Source organism: Megascapheus bottae, chromosome X (assembly GCF_031878675.1).
Source record: "Megascapheus bottae isolate mThoBot1 chromosome X, mThoBot2.hap1, whole genome shotgun sequence".
Classification (NCBI taxonomy): domain Eukaryota; kingdom Metazoa; phylum Chordata; class Mammalia; order Rodentia; family Geomyidae; genus Megascapheus; species Megascapheus bottae.
Genome location: NC_143547.1, coordinates 43,774,550 through 43,796,214, shown reverse-complemented (window position 1 = coordinate 43,796,214; position 21,665 = coordinate 43,774,550). Strand labels below are relative to the sequence as shown.

General features: G+C 37.4%; 1 protein-coding gene and 1 long non-coding RNA gene across 2 annotated transcripts in view; one reads left to right on the top strand and one right to left on the bottom strand.

Annotated features, from left to right (window-relative positions):
- The window catches only part of Ar (androgen receptor), a 170,312-nt gene that overhangs the window by 82,302 nt on the left and 66,345 nt on the right, over positions 1 to 21,665 (top strand). Inside the window, exon 2 of the mRNA XM_090326049.1 lies at positions 12,958 to 13,109. Within this exon, the coding sequence (XP_090182175.1) occupies positions 12,958 to 13,109 (152 nt within the window). The remainder of the gene's footprint in view (positions 1 to 12,957; positions 13,110 to 21,665) is intronic.
- The window catches only part of LOC150040964 (uncharacterized), a 59,400-nt gene that overhangs the window by 31,636 nt on the left and 6,099 nt on the right, over positions 1 to 21,665 (bottom strand). The window contains exon 3 of the long non-coding RNA XR_016533758.1: positions 6,177 to 6,237. This is a non-coding gene — a long non-coding RNA (uncharacterized LOC150040964). The remainder of the gene's footprint in view (positions 1 to 6,176; positions 6,238 to 21,665) is intronic.

The window sequence follows — 21,665 nt, the reverse complement described above, 5'->3', positions numbered from 1 at the left end:
TCATCTTATGATTCTTCTTTGCTTGGAAACTTTATGAGTATGTTTTTCCCTTCTATGTCTGAAAGAATATCTTTGATGAGTTTTTCAGCATCATCAGTCACCTCTAGTTTAACAACTAGTAAACATCAAATTTCAGGGTGTTTGATTCAAGTACATTCACTTCGAGTATTGGTAGGTAAATGAAAATTGTAAATCAGTTCTTAATTTTGATCGTCTACCACTCGTTGTTACTTGCGGGGCTTTCTTTTGGCCTTTTATAATGCACTGTGGGGCTAGTCAGAGCATCTGTCTTTTAATTCTTGGACCTATCTTCTGTTTCTTGCTAGTTGTACATTCTTAGGGATGATACCATGCAATATGTGGGAAAGATACACAATATAATTGTTAGGAAAGCATCTGACCTATAATTGCACATAGATATGAATGATAATGATGGCGGTGGTATCAAGCTATTGACTTATGCAATGCCTACATATTACATGCCAGACACTGTGCTGAACAATATTCATAGATCAGGTCACTTAAACTACAGAGTAAACTGATGTGTGGGTACTGGGAATCCCCAGTTATCCAGATGACAATTTATACTTATTCAGCAAATGTGCTTGTAGGTACTTCATTGGTGGTGTGGAATAAGAATAAATGTTGAATTTCTTTTTTCCCAAGGGAATAATTTTCTCTCTCCATTAGAGTTGTTGGTGTTTAGAATTCTCTGCTTTAAATATGTGTATAGCACACATCTCTTAATAAACAGCAATTAGGATGCTTATTGGCAATAGAGCAAAAGGCTCCAGACAGCTCACCATTATTTCTCCCTGAGAAATGTTTCCAGATCATTCTAGTCCTCATTTGGCTCTTTTGAGGAGTAAATAGTACAGAAGGCAATAGGCATCATATTACAGATCTGTTATTTCTTTACTGCTTAAGAAGTGAAAGTTGCAAAGTATAGCTTCCCAGGGGTAGAGAATAGAAGCATACCATAGTTTTCTGCTAAGTATACAGAGAAAGAAGTTCATTTTCATTGTCCTGTTTTGCTTTGCTTTTTAAAGAAATTATTGACAGTATTGGGGTTTGAATGCAGGACCTCAAACTTACTACTTGAACCATCTCCTTGGCATGGCTTTGCTGTATTTTTGCTCTATTGAAATTTCGCCTTAATGATTTTTTAGGATCTCATACTTTTGTCCAGGACCTGCAGTCTTCCTTTCTTTGTCTGCTATGTACCTGGGACTATAGATGTGAATTTCTAGGTGATCATAGGAATGATCAGCTTTTTGATGTTGTTGAGTGGGAGTTTTGCTAACTTTTTATCCCAGCTGCCTTTAAAATGTGATCCTCCTAATTTCTACCTCCTGAGTAGCTATCCCCTCTCCTGCTTGATTTGTTTCTTATATAGTAATGTTCCATTTAACTCCCTACTGGATGCCCATTATCATCTATCTCTTTGGTATGTCCATTCATTTCCAGAAAACAGCAAACTCAGCATTTCATTTACATCTCATGGTCCTTCAGATATAGGGCCTTATTGAACCAAGTGTTCTAGAGTCAGCCTTGTCCAAGAGAGGAATGTCTGAGTCACGTATCACCAATTAACCAAGAAAAAGGTGAAAGTAGAGCTGTGGCTCAAGTAGTAGAGTGTTAGCCTTCAGTGAAAAAGCTAAGGGATAGTACCTAGGCTCTGAGTTCAGGCTCCAGTACTGGCAAACACACACACACACACACACACACACACACACACACACACACACACACACACACACACGAACACTGCATTAAGTATTAGATAGGTTCCCCAATGCCAGAAGTCAGGCACCATTATACTTATGTCAGAAAAATCACCAGTCAACAATCAAGATAAATTTCTGTATTAAGAAAGTTTCCATTTGTGGGGGATAATACATGAAACAACATAGAAATAGAAAGGATTCTTAGATCTCAGCCTCCTGGGTAGCTAGGATAACAGGTATGAGCCACTGTCTCTTGGCTCTGAACACAGTTTTACTGACAGATAGAAGATGATGAATGTGCAGACATTTTTTGAACTGACAAAATGTTATGCAAATTTAATCCTTTCATCCAACCCCTTGGTTTATAGATAGCAAAAGGAAGTTCACGATATTAGGAAGAGGCAAATAACAACCTTATTTCTTTTTACCCAGTATACATTAGAGAAATAATTTAACCTCCTCAAGGTTCTTCTGATTCATTTTGCCTCACTGATATCATGAGATAAGATCATGTGAATATGCTTATGTGCTTATAGTGCCCTACAAATACAAGATTTAGGAGATGAAAAAGCTGGCACTCAAGAAATTAGGTTATTGAAACCAAGCACTGGTGATTCATACCTGTAATCCTAACCACTAGAGAGGCTGAGATGGGGAGGGTAATGTTTTGAGGCCATCCCAGGCAGAAAAATATGGAAGATGCTTGTAAACACATAGCAAGGCACAATGGTGAATGGTGCATATCTGTCATCCTAAGCTAAAGAAAAGGCTGTGATTGGGAGCATCATTTTTCTGGGTCAGAAAAGTCATAAGATGCTCTGTCTTCTCCATGGAAGGAACCTGGACATGGTAACTCCTATCATGCTATCAATGATGAGATGTCTAATTTAAGTTGCTCAAGCATGCTCAGAAGGGACGTATGACCTTATCTCAAAAATAACCAGCAAAAACATAAGTAGTGGTATTGTTTGAGTGGTGGAGTGCCCAATCTGCAAGTGTTTACCTCCGAATTCAAACCCCAATACTGACAGATAAAAACAAGAAGAATGTAAAGAAAATATATGGGCTCAAAGTCATGAAAATGGCTGGTGTAAGAATTTGCAACAGAAATCTTAGGCTTCCATTTCTCAGTCTAGTATACTAAGGCAAATTGTAGAGAAGAAACAGTGAAAAGAAGTAGGTATTGACCAGAGTTAAGGGAAATGGGGTCTATCTGACTGCAGTTTGTCACCTCGTTCTTACTGGCATAAAGGAAAGAAGATATCATGACAAGCAACTCATGATCATTTTGGAGAATGAAAAGGTATGTTTCATCAAATCGAGCAGTTCAACAATGTCAACTTTCACCATATCACTTTTCCTAATTCAAGAAGATGACAAGTGTGAGAGAATTTAAACAGAGATGGCTTTGGTAAGAATAACGAAAATGTTTCTTCTCCATCCCTACCAAGAATAGAGATTTGAGGGATTGGAGTTAGCTATAACTCCAAGTATTGAGATTAGCGGAAATTGTGAAATCTTTTGCATATGGAAAAAAAGCCATTTGTCTGATGTAGTTTAAGAATGTCCCAATGGGGCTCAAGTTGCTTGGAAGGGAAGATGATTTTTTACAGAGTCTGTTTGGTGGCTTCAGTGAAGGAAGGATAAAGAGAAAAGAAATAGGGGCCTGGAGTTTGGCCTAGTGGTAAAGTGTTTGACTAGCATGCACAAAGGTCTGGGTTTGATTCCTCGGTACCACATACATACAAAAAAAAGCCGGAATGGTGCAGAGGCAAGTGGTAGAGCTCTAGCCTTGAGAAAAACCAAGGACAGTGCTCAGGCTCTGAGCTCAAGCCCAGGACTGGCAAAAAAAAATATCTGAAAAGGACCTTTTCAGACAGTGTCTGAACTAGACACCACACAGGAATCAATGAAGGCCATGTGGAAGGTGGGAAGTGGAAATGTGCATTCAGTATTTGTGATTGCAAACACTTTCAGGTCTTTGATAGTAGACTGCACAAGTAGGGGTGTGGGCATGTTCTATCTAAGAAATGTATAGTCAGGAATGGATTCATGAACAAGGTAGTGACTACTTGTGTTGAGACACAAATTATGACCTGTGCATGAAGCAAACGTTACAGATGGTTGGGGACAGAAAGAAGAAACTCAAAGTGGAAAGACTTGCAGTGAGAATAGACTGGGTATTGCAGCTGGGTGGCACCACTGGAAGATCATATGGGAAAGGGAGTGCAGGAGGGAGATGTGAAACTAGAAATAAATGTTTAAAATGTCAGATCCTGACTCTATATTGAGTGATCTTGAAACCATCACAAATGTTTCTAAATGTTTTATTCCTTCATTTGTCAAATAGAGATATACTATGTACCCCAACAGTAAGAACTGTGGAGATTAAAGATTTCAGCAGTGTCCAGAAAACAGTAAACCTTTAGTAAATAGTCTCTTTAGTATCAAAGGATCAAATAAAGAATATGAGGAAAATAGTGTCCAGTGAGATTTTAATATGTAAAATGAAACTAAGTTCTTTTCTCTTAATTTCCTGTTTCCTTGGCAATGGATTCCGGAAACAGAATGTGGAAACAGCACTTGCCTTAAGATTTGATGACACTACAGGAAACAATCTGGCTACTTCTTCCATAGCCGATTGGCTACGATGACTAGAATGCTATTGGGAAAATTTTGGCACATGAAAGATAACAGATGTAGCTTAGGAAATGCAATGGTATGACAATAATAATGATTTGTCTGTTCAGCTCTATTTCTAAGAGTGATACCATGAGTAAAATCCAGATTTGTCATGTTGATTGGATACTGACAAAAAAAAGTCTTGCTATCACCCTACCAGCTGTCTTGTTGTGTTTGTCAGTGATATAATATTTAGAAAAATGGAAGCCACCAGTAAGACTGTAACTGTCTGATGCATAGAGAGAAATCATTTTCCTAAATTATGTTTATGTGTTATACAAAGCAGTTGCTGTGTACGTAGTTTGAGGATTTAATATGACACGAGCACCACCATCTGATATTTAAATTCTAGAGTAAATATTTGGCAAGCATGTAAAATGTCTAGTTTTATAAACAGTAGGGTTCAGTACATCGCAAAAATTCTCCTCAATACCTAAAGGTGAAACAAATTTCCTCTTTCAATAGTAGTCACCAATTTGTCCCCTTCTGCAGCATTTCTCTTGCCATATTTCCCATTAATTATTTGCATACTTGATTTATTGTGTACTGGAAGAGCTTAGGAAAGTTCCCTGAGGCAAGGTCTTTCTCATCTTTACATACCTGTCCTTTAGCTGAGCTGTCCCTTTATAATGACAGAATTGCTGAATGAAAGAATTATTCGATGAATAAATGAATGAAGTCTATAAATATCCTTTCTTTCCTGATAAAAGGGGGTTGCTCTCTTTTGTGTCACATAAACTACAATATGACTTGAGAAGAGTGATTACAAGAGTGGTAAAGACTTTCTTAGAGCCACCATATCATAAAAATGCTAACAAAAGTACGTTTTTAAGTCAGTGACTTCAGAACTCTGGAAAAGAAATAAGTATGAGAAGCATTTAGGGGCCAGAAGTTTGACCTAGTGGTAGAGTGCTTGCCTAGCATGCACGAAGCCTTGGGTTTGATTCCTCATTATCACATAAACAGAAAAAAAACAGAAGTGGTACTATGGCTCAAGTGGTAGAGTGCTAGCCTTGAGCAAGGCCAAGGACAGTGCCGAGGCCCTGAGTTCAAGCCCCTGGACTGACAAAGAAAGAAGTGTTTATTGGAGAAAAACTGCTTTAAGTTTTGTGTTCACAAAGGAAATAATTATAAATCAGTAACAAAAGTAGTTACATATAGAGGGATTTATAGCTGTAAAATGCCTATAACGACAAAGACAAAAGATCTCAAATAAGCAACCTAATTGTCCACCATGGTAAGCTAGGTAAAGAATGTCAAAGTAAAAACAAAGCGAGCAGGAAAAAGAAAGATTAATAAAGCTGAAAATGAAAATTTGCCTTCTATCTGGCAAATATCATGTAACCCTTTTATTAATTACAATAAAAAAGAAAAATATAAGCTAATATAACTTTCACACTCAGATTATTTAAGCTTAACCAAATAAAAGTATTATAAATAGAGGCCATCGAATATTTATCATCATGTTTTAAAGGTAGTCCAAGTGGGATTAACTCAAGAATAAAATTTAGTTCATCATCTAAAAGTTTGTTAATTGATACACTATGTTAAGAGTATGGGATCAATATACATAGGGGAAAACTTGATAAAATTACAACACCAATTTATGATTAAATGTTCAGACAACTAGGTTTAGGAAATACTTTTCCTAACCTGATGGACATTTGTGAAAAAAAGCTAGCATCATACTTTAGTAATGAATTGCTGAGACCCTTCCCTATAAAATCAGGAATTATACAGGTAACTTTCCTCAACATTTACACTCACCATTGTATTGAAACTTCTATCCAGGGAATTAGGCATGTAAAAGAAGTAAAAGGCATCCAAACTGAAAGGAAAGAAGTTAAATAAAAATTATTTTATTAATAGATCTTATGTTCTCTTATATTTTAGCTAATTCTAAAGAATCTAAAACAAACCATTGCAACTAATAAAATGAGCTTAGGAAGGTTACAGAATACAAAATCAATGTGCAGAATTCAATAGTTTTGTATGCACTGACAATGAGTAATCTGAAAACCGAATTAAAGAAAATACATCATGTATAATATCACCAAAATTCCAGAACACTTCAAATACATGAAACTAAAAAAATGCAAAGCTAATTCACTGAAAACTCTCGAGATAGGAGGGAAAGCATGGGTAGAAGGGGGAGGGGACCCAAATGAAACACAACAGAATGAAACTAATTTGTGAAAATGTGTTAATAATGATAGTTGTATAACTCTTAGCTGACTTTTTAGTAGAAATGAAAAAGCTGACCCTGAAATTCCTATTGAAATACAAAGAACCTATAATAGACAAAGCAATCTTGAGAGAGAAACAAAGTTAGTATATTCAAATTTTCTTTTTGCAAGCCTTACAGCAAAGCTACACTAATTAAGAATGTGTGGTGTTGGCATAAGGGGGGGCACATAGATAAAATACAATACAATTGAGCATTCCAATATAAACTCATATTTATGGTCATTTGATTTTCAACAATATTGTCCAGACCATTCAACTAGGTGGAGGGGGCAGGGCTGGGAAATAGAATTTTCAAAAAAATTTTGCTGCAACAATGGAATAGCCAATTGCAAATAATTGAATTTGGACCACACTTATACAAAATTCATTTCAAATGATATTAAGATCTAAGTGTTAAGGCTAAAAAATGAATCTTAGAAAAGCAGAATGAAACAATGCCATATGCAGAGAAATGAATGGAACTGGAAATCATCACATTAAACTAAAGTAATCCAGATACAGAAATGGAGATTCTGTGGAATTTAGAACTAAAAAGAATGGAGACTAGAGAAGGAGGTTACTTCTAAAAGGAGGATAAAAAGCGAGGGTGATGAAGTGAAAACAGAATAAAAAATATTTAATAATATTTTAGGATTAGGAAGAGAGTTAAAAAGAAAGATTAATAAAGAGGGATGAAAATTGAAAAGAAAAAAAAGGGTGAATTTGATCAAGGATTATGTATGTGTTGAGAATATCACAATGAAACTCTTTGGTACAATTAATAAAGTGTTATAAAAATTACCAAATGGTCATACCATTTCAAGAAAGACAGAAAGAAATAATAAATATTAGCTTTGATGTGGAGAAATTGGAGCTCTTATCCTTTTCTGGTAAAAAAAAATATATAAAATGATACAGCCACTTTCAAAATCAGCTTCGAAGTTTCTTATAGTGTCTTAAAGTGCTATTTGATTTAACAGTTCCATTCCAAGGTACATACCCAACAGAAATGAAAATATGTTCACACAGACTTGTACCCAAATATTCACGGCAGCATTTTCCCCCAAAATCAAAGACGTATAAATAACTGATGAACAGCAAAATGAAAATCTAGTAGATCCATGCCACAGAATATAATCTGACAATAACCAAAAATTAAATAATGATATGATGGATGCTATTATGTGGATGAACCATGGAAACACTGTGCTAGAAGAAAAAGACAGTCACATAAGATCACATGCCAGATAATTTCATTCCCAGTCAATGTCTCTAAAAGTAAAAATCTTTAGGAATGGAAGGAAATTAGTGCTATCAGGGTCTTGTAGGACAAGGAAATGGGGAACGACTGCTAATACATGCAAATTTCATTTCTGTGTAAAAAAATAATCTGTGTAAACCTTTCTTTGCTATTGTTTTTTATTGTCCTGGGGCTTGAATTTAGGGCCTGGACACTGTACTCCAGCTCTGTTCTCTTTTTGTTTTTTTTTTGTCGGTCAAGAGGCTTGAATTCAGAGCCTGGGCACTTTCCCTAAGATTTTGTGCTAAAGGTTGTGCTCTACCACTTTGAACCACAACTTCACTTATAGCTTTATAGTGGTTAATTGGGCCTAAGGTTCTCCCAGACTTTCCCACCTGGGCTGGCTTTGAACCAGGATCATCAGATCTCAGCCTCCTGAAGTAGGATTACAGGCTTGAGCAACTAGTGCCCAACTCAGTGCTATTTCTATGGCCAAGAAGAATGATTGAAGTCCTTTAAAGTATTAGGTATTTCCTTTTATAAGACAAAAGGTAAGAATAATGAAGACTTTCAGTGGACATTCTATATGGCTTGAGAGGGAAACCCATTATGTGTGTTATGTAATGTATTCCTCACAAACCCTATGGAGTTAATGAGATAAACTCCAACTCTCCAGATGAAGCCATTGGAACTCAGAAAACCTTAATGTGTTTACCCAATGTCATGTAGGCAGAATTTCAACCCAGGTCCACGTGATTCCAAACCAAAAAAACCTAATGTTGTGACTATTGCATTCTACCCTGGTTCCATATTCATTGGAGAATATTCCCAAAGGGGTCACACTTTATAAGTAGTTCCTGAGTCTTCCTTGAGAGAAAGAGTGAGGAAAGAAAAAAAAAGAACAAACCAGGACAGAAATTTGGAGTAGTCATGATAGTACTAAAGTTTTCTGAGCTCAACTTCATTATGGTAAAACTTGAAGATAGTTCTAATGATCCACTTTTACTTGATTAGCTGTAAAACTTTTGCAAAATAGCAAGTAGTATTCTGATTAGAAAACCAGTTCTATGTGGCAGGTCCTTTGCTTCAATGCCCATAAAATCACATGCATATTAACTGAAGTAAGCCAGACTCAAAGGAACTTAGGCTCAATGGTTTCCCTCATTTGTCATAATCAGTAGAAACCTTGGGCTCTCCTAGCAGAGATTTGCAATAGAGCAAAATCTTGATACAAATGGCCATAAAGTAGGACGCTAAATGAAAGGATCTCTAGGATATAGAAACATAAGCCATATAATGAATGATTGTTGTTCTTAAGGTACTATGTTATCTCTCATCTCTTTTGCTGTCCCTTGGTTATCTCATATTGTTACAGTATCTCACTTTGTTACCTGATATATCGGATATATTTGTATTTGGTTATTTGAAATTGGATAGGGAACGGGGGAAAACAAGATAAGGGGTGGGGGGGGAGGGAAATAGGGACCAAGACAAGTGAAAGGGTATCAATGTACAGGAATTAATGCACCATCTATCTGGCAAATATCAGGTAACCCTTCTATTAATTACAATAAAAATATATGAAAAAAAAGCACATGCCCTGCCTCTTGGATACTAAGTAAGAATATACTCCGGTGAGATAGAAGGGAACACAGTGACATATGCAAATTCTATGCATGTTAAAATGTTGCTATTCTATGTTAGGGGAATATTCAAAACATTTGAGAGTTTTCCTTGAATTTGCTTTTACCATACGAAAGACTAACTTACAATTAACTGACACAAACTACCAATACAAATGCATACTCAGGAGCTCTATTAAAAAAAAAAAGCAACAACATTAACCACACCTGCATCAACACTTCTAAAAGGCAAGCTCAGTGAGAGCTTGGAGTTTTTATGTTTTGTTCCCTACTATACTTATTCAGGATCTAGAAGGGTGCATGGTATGCAGAAAGGGCCTAGTGGTATTTTTAATGAATGTATAGCCAGTGATCACATCTGTAATCCTAACTACTCATGAGTCTGAGATCTGAAGCAAGCCCAGGCAAAAAGTCTATGAGACTCATTATCTCCCATTAATCAACAAAATACAAGGAATGGAGATGGAGTTAAAATGGTAGAAAGTAAATAAGCTTAGGAAGAGCAAAAGGCCCTGAGTTCAAGATGTAGATTACAAAAAAAATATATAAATACATATGAATCTGTCTTTAGATCAGGCCTTTCAGCTGCCACTCAGAGCTCACCACACTATTATATTTGAAGTTTATTGTTCTCTTGCAATGTTGATTTTGAAAAATAAGTTTCTAATAACATATTGCTTGCTTTCACTTATTTTAAAATGATTTTTCATAGAATTATAAGTACATTAGACCTACTACATGACATTAGCATGAGAGATCTATAGGTTTGCCCAGTTGTTTGTGTTTGCTGGATTCTACTTTATTCAATGAATGACCCATAATTTATATTTCCTTATGCTCAAAGTGGACATTTACCATTTCTGTTTTTATAAGCAACTGCTATGAACATTTCTGCATATCCTTCCCAGTACACATGTGTATGAGTTAGTTTCTCTAGGTTGGAATTCTCATTTCCAACTAAAAAATTAATCTATGACCCAGAACCAAAGAACACTTATTTTCCAAGTAAGTCAGGATCAATGATAGTGTTACTCAAAATATTGCAAAGGGGCTGAATGGAGAAATGGAAAGAGGGAAACGAGAAGGAGAGAGAAGAGGAAGAAAGGAAAAGAGAGATCTGAAAGCTCATCTAATGAGACCTAGAGTTATCTCAGACATCTAGTTAAAATGAATGTGGGCATCTTGTGGCCCACACCTCATTCTTGCCATCCTTCTTAATCAGGAGGCTAAGATCTGAGGATCAATATTCAAAGCCAGCCTGGGCAAGGAAGTCCATAATACTTATCAGCAGTTAATCACTCCAAATCTGGAAATAGAGTTTTCGCTCAAGTGTTAAAGGACCAGCTTTGAATGGGACAGATTGAGTTCCAAGTCCAACAAAAATTGTTATTAATAAAAGTCAAGATTCATATAAAATATATTTAGTATGGATCACATATTTGACTACAATATTTACAACAGTTTTCACTGCACAGAAATGTTCATATTTAATATTTTTGAATATATATTTACAATGAAATGTATTCTCATAACAAAATTCCACTGAACAATATTATTTTGTATGGGTATAATGTGCAGATCTCTAGAACACGTTCATCTTGTTTAACTGAAATTTTATGTCCAATTAAACAGCAACTACCCGAGTCTATTTTTTTCAAAGATCTTTATCAAAGGATTCTTTACTGCAAGCATCCATTCTGTATATCCGTTATTTATTTTGTAACTATGTGATAATTATAATCATCTTTTTCAAACTTATTTAAAACATATTTGAAAAATAGCCCTGTCTTTGAGGTGCTTTCTCATCATGTAACTATCTGCATATTATTTGCTGTGTCATTTTACTATTTTGGTCTTCCTCTTACCTCTGAATTAGCTGATGAGTTGCTGTGAGGAAAGAAAAATATCTTGATAATCCCTATATCCTGTATTATCTAGGACTAGATGGCAAGAATTCAACTGAATAAACTACTTAATCTGAACCTCAAATCTCATAATGAAATTTGTCTGTGGTTAAGAAACTAAGAACTTTGAATTTTGGAGTTAGATTCCAAAATGTATTTCTGGCAGTGCAGTTTACCAAGATGTGTGATCTTTGACAAATTTACTTAAATTATTCTCAGTATTAATTCTTATTTTATAATATAGGGCTACTGGGCAGAATTGCTGGGGAAATTAAATGGTATCTGGATTACCTAAATAGCTTTTCTTCTGATTTTATGTCTACTGCTTATTTTCTTTGTAAAAAGTCAAAATGTAGAAAGAAGAAAATCAAACTTGTGAAAGTTTCTGCTACTACTGCTTCAGGACTGAGGACAGGGCACAAATTGCTACATAAGGAAATAACTGAAGAGTGATGCTCTTCACATTTAACTGAGTTGTAGTTCCTTTTCTGTGAAACCTATGACCCTGATAGCCCTGATTTAGTGGACCGACTCTTGCTGGCATTCTAGTTAGGGTAAGAGGAAAGGACTATGGGAGGGAAGACAAGCCACCATAACCTGCTGCTAAATTTACCTATCAACAGAACATTCTGAGAGCTTTGTCTTGTACTTGGGACTGATGACTTGGCTTTTGGAGATAAAATACTTCTAAAGCCTTGTCTACGTGAAAGCTTCCTTTGCTCTTGAACTTTAAAAGCAGTTTTCTTGGGGTTGAAACACTTTGATGCATTTTTTGACTCTGGGAACTGTGCTTAACATGATTAATCCAAGGGTCATAGAAAGTGAAGGTGAGTAGTAGAAGCTACCACAGGAACACAAACTAACGTGGAGTCAGACCATCTTGGGCTTATCCTCTCTCAGTCTAGTTTATTTAGTCAATGGCTATACTAATGAGAAAATATTCTTATCTACCTGTTTTATTTGAGGTTGCTAATGCTACCCAAACCAGCAAATAGGCTCCCATACAGTCTTATTCAACTTCCTTGATGAAGTACTAATAAGCACAGAGTTTATATTCCTTGGAGAGTGTGAGCAATTTTCATCTGTATGACTTTTGTTTAGGTTAAAAGTTGACTTTCGTTAGAAAGAACCGTGCTACATTTGTTCCAAATTGAATTAATTACTTTGAGATATCAAGAATTACCATTCCATGAAGGTTTTCAAATTGGCTTTCTGGCCTTTCTCCTTTTAATCTAGTTGGAGAAGTTATTTTCAGATCTTCCGAGAGAAAAGGTGATTATAGTAGATACTTTCTTAAGTACCATATAGACAGAGCCCATGCCATTGAATAATTGAGCAGAATTTCTGTAACCACTTGGTAGGATTAAATTTTTTTCTGTTCAGGCCATGGCAAAAATGTCCCAGGAAATAATTCTGTGCAAACTCATGTAAACAATGAATTATAAATAATGCATACAGTTCATTCCCAAAGTCTCCTACTTCTGCTATGTATTAACATATATTACTTTGTTTTGTGTCTGTCTGTGTCCTTCCAGTTTGGAAAATGCCAGGGACCATGTTTTGCCCATCGACTATTATTTTCCACCTCAAAAGACCTGCCTGATTTGTGGAGATGAAGCGTCTGGCTGTCACTATGGAGCTCTCACTTGTGGTAGCTGCAAAGTCTTCTTTAAAAGAGCTGCTGAAGGTAAAGAACTTCCACACTCACTTGTCTATCACTTCCTCTATCACTTCAAAGAGAAAGATGTTGACTCAAGGGCCCAATGTTCATCCCAATGTCAAGGACAGTGGCAGGGCCTTCTCAATGACCTCACAAACCTGAGGAAATGAATTTTCATACATGCCAGTCTCCTGCTTTTGATTTGCCTTGCTTATACAGGCAATGTAGGCAAAATGAAAATGGTCCCAGCTGCTGTTTGCTGTTTGGTGGATCCTAAGAGGAAAAGAAAAAAAATTAATGATTTGAGAAAAATTTAATTTCCTACCTTTTTGTTTTGCACTGTGCTGTCCAGTGAGGGGAAAAAATATTGTGCCTATTAGAGAGGTTAGAAGTGGAGAAACCCCAACTGAGTCCCCAGGCTGTTCTCTGTGGTGAATACAAGACTGTTCCTTAGCAAAGGCTTCCTGGCTTCAGCACCAGAAAGGAAGTGTTCTCACTGTTCAGCAAATCATCAGTCTCTGCACCTGCTCCCTGCTGCTGCTGGGGCTGCGGCTGCTGCTCCTGCTGCTGCTGCGGCTGCTGCTCCTGCTGCTGCTGCTGCTGCTGCTGCTGCTGCTGCTGCTGCTTTGGGACCTCTCTTTGCATTAATAGTTCCTAGGCAGGTTAAGGGCCTTAGGAAAACAGCACATTCATACTCCTCTCCAGAGAGCTGCCCTCAAGGGCCTCCCATTGGCACTTAGTCCTGAGCAAATTTGCTACCTGCCTAAATGCACTGAAGCCTCAGCCCTTTAGTCATATTTAGCATAGATTAACCCAGAGGTTAGTTTAGTCTCAAGCCTGATGGTGGGAGATTTGGGGGAGCTGGAATTTGTAGTTTCCTTGTCCAGGGGCAGAGCTTCAACCTTGTACTTTCCCAGACCAGGAAAGGTTTAGGGAGAAAGTCTGGGCCTGTGCTCCCCTTGAGGTTAGTTCTCCCAACCTTGGAGGATACTCAGCCTCAGAGGTGTTTGACTTATGTCCTCTAGCAGGATCTCAACATTGCCAGACTTCATATATTCTGATGAATCCTTCCTTCTGAACTGAATCAGCTTAGGCGTAAGCCTCCTATTCATCCACTTCACTTCCATGTCTGTACTAGTGTTTCCTTTTCAAAGGGACACTGGTGAGCATTACCTAGATAGGAGGCTATGGGGGGCTGTGGGACTAGACTGAGTTATTAAACATTAATTTGCACCCTGCCCCCATTTGTCACAGAGGATATACTTCTTTTTTGTATGGGCCTTTATCTATCTTTGTTTCAGCCAAGAAGAATTAAACTCTTAAGTAAAACCAAAAACAGAAGGTCCTATCCTTAAATAAGGGCTATAAACTCTGAGAAAAGGCTAAAAAGTTAGTAGTTAGGTCATATATTTCACCAAAAGAAAAGGAAGAGCTTGAGAAGAGTGCCTTTCCTACTCATAGAAAAAGGAAATAATGGGATGCTCTAGATAACTTCAACTTCCCATTAAGCCTCTCTTGCTTCCACATACTCTGCCACCTCACAGGCACGAACAACCCTAAGAAGCCATCCAGAGCTTATATTTTAGCAAACCTGGACCAGTGTAGGAGCCACATCAGATGAGAAATTAGTTCAAGTGACTAAGTTAGCAAAAAAAATTCAATAGCCACATAGATTAGATTAGATTTGATGCTGCCTCTGAGTTTATAAATCTGGGTCACCAAACTTTTTGGAAAATATGGTAAATGATCAACTGTATCATGGAAAGGAAGACTGCTGTCATGTTTTATATTCCACAGGGAGCTTGTTGTGGAAGTTAGAGCTGAGGAAAAGAGGTGGGCAGAAAGGCAGCTGGTGGTGTTGCCAGGGAGAAGGGAGGAAATAAGAAAGTGGGGATGAAGAATCATCCAATATAAGAACACTGAGAAATCCAGCAAGGTTTCAAAATTTTTCCAGTCCTAGAGCCATTTAAGTTAAGAAAACACTAATGCATATTTTCTTTAAGAAAAATGACCCTTAGTGAGCTCATGGGACGAAATTACCAATGGATTTCTTGAAAAGCTACAGAAAAGAAACCTGAATCTCTTGGCTACTTTGGAGTATGTACTCAAGATTGTACTTCTGAGCCCTTTGAAAGACAGGGGAAAGGTGGTTTTAGGGGGAATAAAGCAAAACACTATTGGTGTTTCTGTCTTTTCCAATGAGTGAATCTAGGTAGCTTGAGTTTACTGCTATGTTATTACCCCAAAAGAACAATTTTTGACTTGCTTCTAGTTTTTACAACATATCTTTTCCCTCACATAAAAAATATTATTTTGCTGGGCGTGGTGGCTCATGCCTGTAATCATAGCTACTCAGGAGGCTGAAATCTGAGGATCAAGGTTCCAAGCCAGCCCAAGCACAAAAGGACCCATGACTCTTATCTCCAATTAACCTGTAGAAAACAGGAAGTGGGGCTTGGCTCAAGGGTAGGGTGGTAGCCTTGAGGACAGTGCCCAGGCTGAGTTCAAGCTCCATGACCCACACAAAAAGTTATTATCTTTAAGTAGTTTTTACAAAGGGATTGACATTTAACAAAGCAGTTTATAAATACAGTGCATCTTGATCAGTCACCTCCTCCACCATTTTTACTCTCCTTCTACCCAATCCTTCCCTTACTTTTCTTCATTTGGTGCTAACATCAATCAGTTGTTCAAGGGCATTTCATTTTGACATGTCCATATATGCATACAATGAACCTAAATAGACTTAATCCCTGTCTCACTCTTTCACATCCTCTATCCCCTTTCTCCACACCAGTCTCAGCAAGCTTCATTGTTCCATTTGCGCACATGTATATAAAGTTGTTTGTTTTTAACCCTACTCACCCTTCTCCCTCTCCACTTACTCTCCTTTCTCATACTGCTGCCTACCCTCCCCACCTGTTTTACATTCCTGCCAGACACTTTTTGTGTATGCTAATTGTTCAAAGAGGGTTCACCAGGTATCTCACACATGCATATACAACACCTTAATCAGATTAACTCCTTTGTTTACTCTCACTTTCCTCACCTCCCCCACTGATTCAACAGTTTTACTTTCATTTTCCTATCTTCATCCACAGATGCAATTCATTTTGACATGGTTCGCCTTCTAACATTCTCCTCTTTTCCCTTGTCTCTAATCCCTTCAATGTATTTTATTGCCCAAGTGGCCTTTCTGAAGATAGTTCTGATTTTAGCTTGCTGAAGCTTGGAATTGTACCTGCCTTGGAAAGAGAAGAAACATTTCTCTTCCTCATTTCTTGTCACTTAGCTCAGACAGAATAGTCATTATTGATTACAACTCCATTCATAGTTTTCAGAAATCTCTGGAGTGGGCATGGATACAAGAGTTGAAAGCCTAATATGTCAGACAGACTTGGACTTTCTCAAGGCTAGAGCTCTATCCCCTTGAGCTTCAGCACCACTTCCAGCTTTTTTTTCTATGTATGTGGTACCAAGGAAATGAACCTGGGTCTTTGTGCATGGTAGGCAAGCACTCTACCACTAGGCCAAACTCCTGGCCCTGGCCACATTTTTTTCTTGTTGCTGGTAAGGAACTGGAGGAGAGAGTCTCCCTGTTTGTTAGCTATACTGGGGATTGATTAAGAATACAAGTGAGCAGGGGAAAATTTGCATAGTGTTGACCCACACTAGGAGCAAAAGTCTCAGAAATCCAGTTGAAGTAGGTTTAACAGTAAGACAGAGTTTTATCTTTGTGATTGTTGTTCTTAATGTGCTATGTGAAGTTATTTCTTTTCTCTTTTTCCCCCTTATGGTTTATCTCATGTTGTTACTGCATCTGACTTTTGTACTTTGTATAATATATATGCGTTTGGTTATTTGAAATAGGGATGAGAAGAAAAAAAAAGATGATGGGGAGGGGATGGAGGAAGGGAAAGTCGGAGACAAACATGGAAGGGGGTATGTATCAGTGTTCAATAAGTAATGGACCTACTACCTGACAAATGTAACTATAACTCCTCTGCACATCACGCTGAGAATAAAATACTTGGGATGATGTGAGTGTGGATTTAAGTGTAGTTGTGGGGGTAATGTTTGTAGGTTAGATACAGGTATTTAAAGAAACTCTTTGTTTAGTAGATAGGATAAATGAGGAAGTAGAGGATCATTTTGAGGTTGGAAATAGGTCAGATAATCCATGGAAAGGTGATACTATGTCATACACAAAGCTCTGAAGGGCTTTAATTATGTAGCCTGAGATAAGAAATTTACCCCTTTTTAGTAGAAAGATGGAAGGGATAACATTGACCAACATGCATTGTACTCATAAACTGACATGCTGAATGAAACACTTTGTACAACTACTAAAGGTAATTTAAAACAACAACAACAACAACAGAAATGTTCACCTTTGGGCATCAGGCTTTTGTTGTTGTTTGTAATAGGGGAGTCGAACCAGATTTTTGGAAATGCCTTCCCAAGCCAAGCATGGTAGTGCCCACCTATAGTCCCAGCAATCAGAAGCTGAGGAAGATTATCTCCAGTTCAAGGCTATCCTATACTACACAGAAAGATTCTGCAGGGAAAAAAATCAAATAAAATGATGTATAAGAAAATAAAATGGATTTTTACCTTCTTAACAAATGTCAAATCCGGAGTTCTTTGAATGAAATATAAACATTCAGCCAGGGATAGAAGCAACTGAGAAAATGGACGATTGACCGGCAGTGTTGAAACACAGGCAAGAGTTGAGATTCTCCCTCGTAGCTTAGTAATTTCCTTCCTTTTCCATTTTCTCATCTGAAAAACCAGGATATGGAACCCCATCTCTAGCTCATCATGTTTCAAAGAGGGTTAATTAATTCATCATGTGCATTATGTGCTTAAGAATTTACTATTTTTCAGACATTTTCTAGTAAAACATTTGAGATTGTACATCCATTTGTTTTGTACACATGGAGCGTTGTTTGGTACACATCATAAAATTGAAACTGTAGTTTACATTCTGAATTCAAAGAATTACACCATCTTCACTGATGTTTACAATAGGTCCCAATTTAGTTCCTTTGGCAAATTTTATATAAGTATGGCTTTGATTCTGTCTCTTGCCCCAGGGTTTTTTAGGGAAGGAAGAAATGTAAGTGAACCCTTACTGAACTCTTTCTGTGCTTTAAATCCAGTCTGTCCCACTTCAACTCATGTGGAATTGAATGTTACCTCTTGACGTGCATAGGATTTTTGGTACATGTCAGTGCCCTCTTCACTCCCTGACTTTTTAAGTACTGTTTCCCAGGGACAAATTAATTCTACTAAGAGAATCTGCTTGTAGCTTCAGCAAAGACTTGATCAGTTACTTTAGCCAGGGAATTGACTGATTCTGGCTTTGTTAATCTTAGCCATCTTGCCACAAAAACTCCTCTTATCTTTCCATCTCTTTTTTTTCTTAAATGTTACTGCCAAACCTTAGATCACAGCTTGATAAACTATTTCTATAAAAGGCCAGGTAGTAAATATTGCAGGCTTTATAGGTCACATGGAGTCTATCTCAACTACTCAATGTTGTCTTTGTAGTGTGAAAGCAGCCCCAGAGAATACACCAAGGGATAGCATAGCTGTGTTCCAGTAAAAATATTACAGATGCTGAAATTTGAATTTCTTTAATTTTCACATGACATTATATATTATTTTTCTTTTGACCTTTTATAGCCATTAAGGATTAAAAATATACTCTTTTAAGTTAAGTCTTCCCCAAACAGGTGGTACATTGGAGTTGGCTTATGACTCCGGTTTTTCCTAGCTCATGTTTCCAATGGTCTCTCTTGTGCTTATAAATCTGCATAATAAATTTTATTCTTCCAAGTCTCTTGGTATTTTTGGAACTCTCTATCTAATTTTTAAAATTCTTCCCAATTGGCCAGAGTCTACACAGAATGCCTAGTATGGTGGCCTGCCTCAGTCATTTTTTTCAACCAGATAGGAGAAACAAACACAAATCTAGTAATGAGAAGATGTTATATTTACAAGGCCAAGAGGAAAAATTGAAAGAATTTTGCACATTTTCAGACATTCTGTACTTCAACTTTACACATAAGTAGAAAATGCATGCCTACATACATACTTAACTACGACATGCAAACATAAATAATACATAGACATGTTTTTCCACAAATGAATGTAATATTTTCATGAAATAATTTTTCTCAATAGCACATATCTTCCAGATAGTAATAAGGAAGGATATTATGGACAATCTGGTATCAAATGTTATATTAAAAACGCACTGCCTCATACAGAGTAAAGCCAGATGATCATCTGAGTTATAGATGTGTCATCTGACTTCACACACATGCTGCCCTCATTCTGGACTTCCCCACAACAAGACTGGACCACAGGCTTACAGAATAAATAATTTAGATCTATAACTCACTGCAGTTGGTGCCCACCCAAGGCTTTGTCACTGCCCAACTTGGGAGCTATGCCAAGAGTTTGCCACTGATGCTCTTAGCCTGCTTATTTATAGCAAGCTCATTTTATTAAACAGTGATTAACAAAAAAAAACCCTCCCATAGCACTTGCCCCATTATGTAAATATCTGGAATGTTTACATGACCTTTGTCATTTGCAAAATCTCTTGAGTATATGGCCTCCTTCTGTCATGTCTTACTGATTTCCCAGTCTCTTATCCTCTGTGTGTGTTTGTATGTGGGCATGTGTATAAACTGATGTCAGAAGATTCTTCAGTCTGTCAAAAGAATCTTGTGGTGACTGTCAAGTTCTGGGTGGTTCATTTTTGTAGTCAGCTGTTTTAACAAGGATAAGTTCTAGGTACACTTTTGGTTCAGAAATAACAGGTAATGTGTGTCTCCTTTGTATTCTATTCCTAGGGCAACAAACATACCACTCAGTGAGGTACTTGAACTCTGTAAGAACTCATTGTCAAAAAGATCTCTCCACTATAATGGATATGTGTGCATACTCTGGAACCAGTTCGTCAAGTGTTCCTGCTTCCTCTGTGCCCTTTCTTAGCTATGTAAATGCCCTCAGCTTTCCAAGGAGGCAGTTGAACTTTGTAACTATAAACTGCATAGCTGAGATTAGAAGTTGAATAAAGGGAACCAGGAATTAAAAAAATCTCAATCCCTTTGCTTCTAGTCTATGTGGTGAATACTGAGATACCTCAGTAAAATGACTAAAGCTCCTGGCAGGGTCAATGCTGATTCCGGTGGAACACTTATATAAGTAGGCCTGATAAGCAGTCAGTAAGCCTTTTCCAAGTGCTTACTACCCCTAGAATAATAGACTCACACACTCAAGCCACAGAGAACACTTGGAGGAGCTTAGAGTTTAGTGAACATAATCCTGGCTATGTTTAATATTCTTCAGTGGATGAAAGACTACCCTGTCTACTCTTCCTGACAAGTGGAGAGACAAAGGTCCTTCTTTTGGTTTTCTGAAGGAGCCTCGTGACGCTTTGCCAATTAGTAAACTGATAGGGAATAAATGGCACAGCTGGAATTTGAATTTGGGTCTTTCTAGGCCAATGGCAGCATTCACTTTGCTACACCACAATTTCCCCCTCATATATATAAATATAGTAACTCCGAGTAAAAATTAAATATTATGCCTAGATAAACAAGAAAGACAATAATGAATTGGAACAACAGAGTCAAATAAGAAAGAAAGAATCCAAGAAATAGATAAGTACAATGGACAGGGATGGAAGAGCTATCAAATAGCACTGACATTACAAGAAGCCTATCTTTCTAAGATGGCACAGAAGTACAGGAAACAGAAGGTAATTCACATGCTCCATCTAATTAGGTGGGGCCAGAGACATGAGAGTCATCATCTACTGATTCATACTTTTCAGAAGACAAGGATCTGATTCAGTTGACACTAGGCCTGGTAGCTTTTAATTTACTCTCTCGACATAACCACAGAACACAAGTTAACATATGTACTCATGACCATCATGCTCCTTATTGCTAGGGAAAGGTAGAATACCTCCAAGTCAGAGTATATGGATAGAAATGGCTCACCCATAAATCTTTGGCAGTTTCCTCTGAGCTGTCCTAGAAAAGCATGCCCTGTGTTTTTCACAGGGCCAAGGACAAGAAAAATATATTTTCCTCTCCTTGGACATACCTTTCTCATTTAGGAAGTGAAAAGATTACAAAGTCTTGTTCTTGGGGCTGGGAGTTTGGCCTAGTGATAGAATGCTCACCTGTCATGCACAAAGACCTGGGTTTGATTCCTTGGTACCACATACATAGAAAAAAAGGTAAAAGTGATGCTGAGGCTCAAGTGGTAGAGATATAGCCTTGAGAAAGTCCAAGGACAGTGGTCAGGCCCTGAGTTCAAGCCCCAGGACTGGCAAAAAATTTTGTTCTTTCCATTAGTGTGTTAAAATTTTACTCTTCCTTTCATGCTTGGGATAGCTCATTGTATACACCTTACCACCCTTAACTTCACTGTGGTCTTGGCTTGTGAACTTTGAAGATTAGAGCCCTTCTTTCAGTTTCTTAAAAGACACAAATGCATCCTTCTACATGGCAAACAGGTTTGTTCATGTCCAAGATATGTCATTCAGTTAAAAGTTGT